At 35.5% G+C, this 6,241-nt stretch overlaps 1 protein-coding gene across 1 annotated transcript; it reads left to right on the top strand.

The window, feature by feature from the left end:
- The first annotated feature begins 270 nt into the window (after positions 1-270).
- LOC112022587 (polygalacturonase-1 non-catalytic subunit beta) lies at positions 271-2,368 on the top strand. The gene is made up of 2 exons (XM_024055206.2): positions 271-375; positions 456-2,368. The coding sequence occupies exons 1-2, from the start codon at positions 334-336 to the stop codon at positions 1,437-1,439; spliced, it is 1,026 nt and encodes a 341-aa protein (XP_023910974.1). The 5' UTR covers positions 271-333; the 3' UTR covers positions 1,440-2,368.
- Positions 2,369-6,241: the final 3,873 nt, after the last annotated feature.

Here is a 6,241-nt window from a genome sequence, read left to right as displayed (position 1 = left end):
TTCAGCCTTTTCCCGCTAGAGATTAGGAAATTATATTGATTATAATTTGTGTAATTCTATAGCCACGCTTTTTATCATATTTTTTCTCACAATTATATTATGTGAAAAATTATATTTAATTATTCTTTATTTTCACATAGATTTATTATTTTAACCAATCAACTTGTAATTAATGGCCGCCAACCAATCAACTTGTAATACTGTTTTTTGAGAATCACTTTTATTAGTTTTATGTACTACTTGATTTTCCTATAAATCTCCACGTACTATAACCCAACAAACCCACCAAAACTAATCTCAGGCTCTCAGCACACAAAAAAGCGACTCAGTCCCATGTCTCTTCTTCTTCTCGTGCTCTTTTTCTCGTCTCTCACTGTAAGAACTCTCACTCTCACCCTGTCTTTGATATTCTCTTATTCTCACATTCTCAATGTTTTCCCTTTGTGTCAATGCAGGTTGGGTTCGCCTCCGCTTCCGCCGGTGAAAGCTTATGCACCCCGAAATCCAATCTGATTCAGTATTGGAACAAAGAGGTCCGAAACAACAACCACGCCATTGCCAAACCAACCTTTCTCCTATCCAAGGCGTCTCCATTGAGCGCGGTCGACTCTGCTAGATTCTCCGAACTCGCCGCCGAGAATGCTCTCTCCTCTCAGTTCCTAGCGTTCTGCGCCTCCGCCAACCTTTTCTGCTTCCCCGATTCATCCCCGAATCTCGAAGAACTGATAGCCCATACCGGTGCTTTCGCCGATGCAGCAGGGTGGGTTCAGTCAGGTATTTTCTTTAGGGAGTCGATGTTAAAGAAAGGGAAGGTACTGCCAATGCCAGATATTAAAGATAAAATGCCTAAGAGGTCATTTTTGCCTCGGTCAATTTCATCGAAATTACCGTTTTCGACGTCTAAGGTCTCGGAGTTGAAGAAGATATTTCACGTGGATGATAATTCCACTATTGAGACTATGATAGTGAAGTCATTGAATGAGTGCGAGAGTGCTCCGAGCCCGGGCGAGACCAAGCGGTGTGTGGGCTCAGCTGAGGACATGATTGACTTTGCAATCTCTGTCTTGGGCAGAAACATTGTGGTTCGATCAACCAAAAATTTTAAAGGGTCAAAGCAGAATATAATGATTGGATCAGTCGAAGGAATAAACGGTGGCAAAGTCACGCAAATAGTCTCTTGTCATCAAACCTTGTTCCCGTACCTACTTTATCACTGTCATTCGGTACCAAAGGTTCGAGTCTATGAAGTAGATATACTGGATCCAAATTCGAAGGAAAAGATCAATCATGGTGTTGCTAGCTGTCACATGCACACGTCGGATTCGAACCCGAATCAAGCTGAATTGACTATAGCGTCAGGTCCCGGTCAGATCAAGGCTTGCCACTGGGTTGTCGATAATCACCTGATCTGGACTGTTGCTGACTTGCTCACTAGCTAGTCCTTACACACACCAAGGTGAGCAAGACAGAAAGTTTGTTAATATATATACCTACCATATGAATCTCTTAAGAAATAAGTTAAGGATTTATTTGACATTTTCAACATGTGAGTTTTGATGACCCTTTTCTAGGTTATTCAAATATTAGAAAGTATGGACATTTCATTTAAAGTGTCGTATTCATGTCATATCCGTAATATATTGGTGTCGTATTTATCAATTTATGTTTTTTTTTTTTTTTTTTTTTTTGATTGTATCGTTGTGCCGTGTTTGTATCTGTGTCTATGCTTCCTAGCTCAAATAATTGAATGGCAAATGAAAAACACTACTTTCACTAATTTCTATTTTACAAAAATTAATTGTGTTTGAATGAGTTTATTTCATTGTTTACTTTGTTTAAAGAATATGTATCAATGCATTTTTTTTTAATTGCAAGACCATCCTCACTAGAGCGCAAGTTTCGATGACGCACATATGAAAGCTAATAAATGCGCTGATAGTTTATGTGTTTTGAAGTTGCCTTTCTAACACCAGAGTGTCACAAGTTTCAGCATGCCCAATTTGATGCTAAGTCTGACCCAGATGTTATCCTTGAAGACCAGAAGTGCAACCCATCGTTTTGAACTTTTTTTTTTCCATTAATAAAAAGAAGTCAAAATAGACTTCAATTAGTGTCTCCTCGGATGTATCAAACTTTATGTTTTATTTCTCCTCGGCCGACAAGTGTTTTATTGTACTTCTAGTTCTTAAGAGTCATGTCTGACTTTGGTCATTACTAAGTTTAAGTTTTAATTACTATTTTCGTTCTCCTATGCTTAGTGGGTTGTTCTAGGCTCTATATAAGCCTTCTAGCTAAATTAAATAAAATCAAAGTGTATTTTCAAATTAAAAAATCTTTGTGCTTTACAAGATGGATTTCTTCTTTTAAACTCTTATCGCATTGGTGGTTTCCTTGGGTGGCAAATTTTGGTTCTATATCTTTTTGGGTGGTGTTCCTATATGCCATAAAGTGGTGAACCATTTATTCATTTTACTTATTAAGTGTTTGATTTAACACATCGTACCATATTACATTCCAGCCATCCTTCCCCCCTTTATCAAATCAGTTTGGTTTATCCCTTACAAATTCGATATCACTTTTTATGTATTTTTTGTAGAGCTTTGCAGATCTCAATCCATCACATATAGGGTCCGTTTGTTTTGTGTGTCTTGCGTCCACATTTTACGTGTTTTGCGTTTCAACTTCTTTTGTCTTTTCCCTTTTTTTTCTTTTTTTCTAACTCAGTGCCTCTTGCACTGTTCATGGGACATGATCAGTGCCATCAAGAGTATGAACAGTAATTTTAATAGTGAAAAGTAACCAGAAAATGATTTTTTTTATTTTTATTGTTTTCAGTTTTCAGCAAAATAAACAATATCCAAATGCACACATAATGTAAAACTGATAAATGTGCTGAACTAGTAATAGTTTACGTGAAATTTGGACTTGCCTTTCATCTATATGTTTGGTGTATTTACGGAAAGTCTATGGTCTAACTACTCCTAGACTAGTTTAATTATGTATAAAGTTTGTAATATATGGACTTTCTCTATTAATTTGTACTAGTATAAGCTAGAAATGATACAGGTACATATTTTTTAGTTCTAAACTATGGACTGTTTGTAATTTTTATTTATTGTGGAATTTTATTATTACGGTTTCCTTTAATTCTAAGCTAGGATTTACATAGCATGCAACAATTGTATGTTGTTATTTCAGGCTTCTTTTGTTTAGTTTGTAATTTTCAGTGTGTTATAAGATTCTATTGTCATTGATCCATATTTTATGGAGCATAATTGTTTCTTCTCCCTACAAATTGTTCATATATATTCTTTTAAAGTGATGACTGGATTATGAGAGTAAAAAATGTCATTAATAATTGATAATTGTTTAAAAATTTTCATTTGGTAAGAAAGAATTAAATAAGATTTAATTTTGAGGTTTCTATCAAAAAAATAAACTCTTTTTTGCTATAGGGATTCTTGGAATGGTACCCTTGTGGCTGGGTGTTCCTATAAATTGTCTGATGCAGTTATTTGATCAATAGAATTGATTTTCATTTAGCAGATCATGAGAGAAAGAAAAAGAAAATTGAAAATTTTCATTTAGGTGTAGCAGCTAGAGTATTATTCAAAGAATGATTGTCAAAAGTATGTGTTGGTGAAGGCTGTCTATATGCAGTCAAAGAGTAGTCCTCTCCTTCAGACTTCTGTGTCTAGATTGATTGTTAAGTTATCAATTGTGTTAAAATATGAACGTTTTCACATGTTGTCTTTTCAGAGTGCTTAGAATATTGTTCTAATGTTGGAATTATTTCACATTCATTCATTTGAGGGCATAGCATAAGCTCTCTTTTGCAAACCTTTGTTGGAATTAATATTTATGGTATGACGATGCCAACATGCATGGTAAAGCTTTTTTTTTTTTTTTTTTCCCTTAATGGATAAAAAAGACTTTATTGCATAAATGAGATACAAAGGAAAGACAGGGCCCTAATCATCTCTATCTTCTACTGCCGAAACAAAGGCATGCAGTCAGGAGATGGGAACAGGCCCGCCCAGTTACAATTTAAGCCCAAAATGCCAAAAAATGGGGGGACAAAATTTGCTTCCCTCTTAACATTGGAATCCCAATTTGGCCTTAACCTATAGCTGCGTTTCTCAAAAACGCGGCTATAGCCAACCTATGGCTGCGTTTTTTAAACGCGGCTATAGGCCCAGCCGAATAATTTTTTTAGCTGCGTAAAGGTGACCTATAGCCGCGTTTTTAAAAAACGCGGCTATAGGTCCAGCTGTATACCCTAAAGCCGCGTTTTTCAAACGCGGCTTAGTAAGCCTTTAGTGACGTTACCTATAGCCGCGTTTTTATAAAAACGCGGCTATAGGTTAGCCTTTTGTGACGTTACCTATAGCCGCGTTTTCAAAAAACGCGGCTATAGGTCCAGCCTGATAAAAACGTCACTGACCTACAGCCGCGTTTTTGAAAACGCGGCTATAGTTTATCCTTTTGTGACGTTACCTATAGCCGCGTTTTCAAAAAACGCGGCTATAGGTGTCCAAAAAAAAAAAAAAAAAAAAGCTTCCCACGTGCCCCCCTTTCCCACCTACATCCCCCACCTACCTCCACTTTCTTCAGCTTATTTCTCCTTCTTTCTTTTTTTTTCTCTCCTCATTATTCACTTGCTCACTTACTCCTCCGTAAGTTCTTCTTTCTTTCCTTTTTTTTTTTTTTTTTTGCTTCCTTCCTCATCTGGGTAACTCTTCTTTTTTTCTTTTTCTTTTTTTTTTTTTTCCTTTTTCTTTCTTCCTTCATCAAATCTGGATAACTCTTTTTTTTCTTTTTTCTTTTTTCTTCACTGGGTAACTTTTTTTTTTTTCCTTTGTTTCGTTGGAGCTGATGCTTTTTTTTTTCTTTCATTTTTTTCTTCATCTCAAGCACACTGATTTGTTAGTAGATCCTTTTTTTTTTTTTTTGTTGGTTATTTTATACTTAGCTAGTAAGAAAATGGAGGAGATGCTATTGTGGATTTGTGCTCTTGTGTTGCTGATATTGTGATTATGTTTAAGTGGGTTTGTGTTCTTATATTTTGGAGCACATTATGTTTGATTCTGAATTTCTGGGTGTGTGTTTAATTTTAAATTTTTTGGGTTTGTTTGTATGGTGAATATGTTGTGTTTGATTTTAAATTTTTTCTGTTTGTTTGTATTGTGAATATGTTGTGTTTGATTTTGAATTTTTTGGGTTTGTTTGTATTATGAGTATGTTGTGTTTGTTTTTAATTTTCTGGTTTGTATTTTATTTTGAATTTTTGGATTTGTGATTAATTTTGAATTTTTTATTTGAATTTTGAATTTTGAATTTTCTGGGGAAAAAAATTCCAGAATTTTTTTTTTTTTTTTTTTTTTTTTTTTTTTTTTTTTTTTTGTTTTAGAAAAACCTATAGCCGCGTTTTAAACGCAGCTATAGGCCTACCGTGTTACAAACGCGACTTCAAGTCTGACCTATGGCTGCGTTTTTAAAAAACGCAGCTATAGGTGTTACCTATGGCCGCGTTTTTGAAAAACGCGGCCATAGTTCTGTTGCTGCGGTACTTAAGCCGCGTTTAAAAACGCGGCTATAGGCTATAGCCGCGTTTTTTTGGGCTATAGCTGCGTTTTTTAAATGCGGCTATAGACCCTTTTTTTTGTAGTGTTATGTGCTTTGGTATACAATTCAAAGCCTATTTGATTCACATCCAATCACTATTCTTGTGCTTCTTACTTGCAATTTGATATTTTTCACATTGAGTCATATATATAGTGAGGACAAGGATCCCAAATTTGATTTAAACGAGTAGTCAAGGTTATTTTCGAGGATGCACCTCGAACCTTAGGGGCGAGCACTAGTTATGTGAGGCGCATAAAGTTAAAACATCAAAAAGGAAAGAAAGCAGACTTGGCACGAAATACAAAAAAGATGAAGAAAGAAGGGTATAGAAGTCATTCCCTCTACATTAAATACAAGACAACCACTCTTTTGGCTACATTAATGAAGAAATGACCATGAATAGTGATGGCACAGCTAAGATTACAAGGTAAAACTTACTGGTATGTTCCGGATGGGACAGAAGTCCTAGGAGTACAATCTCAGCCCTCCAAGTGTAAGATTCAGATGATTTGTGCCTGGATATAAAAGGAAAAGGACGATCCAAATGCAAGGGGGCGAAAATCAAGGAAGAAAACCACTCTATAACCAAGAGCTTGAATATTTGTACAAGTCTAAG

Source organism: Quercus suber, unplaced genomic scaffold (assembly GCF_002906115.3).
Source record: "Quercus suber isolate HL8 unplaced genomic scaffold, Cork oak 2.0 scaffold_1043, whole genome shotgun sequence".
Classification (NCBI taxonomy): Eukaryota; Viridiplantae; Streptophyta; class Magnoliopsida; order Fagales; family Fagaceae; genus Quercus; species Quercus suber.
The sequence above is the reverse complement of the archived record's forward strand: the minus strand, read 5'-3'. Positions and strand labels throughout refer to the sequence as shown.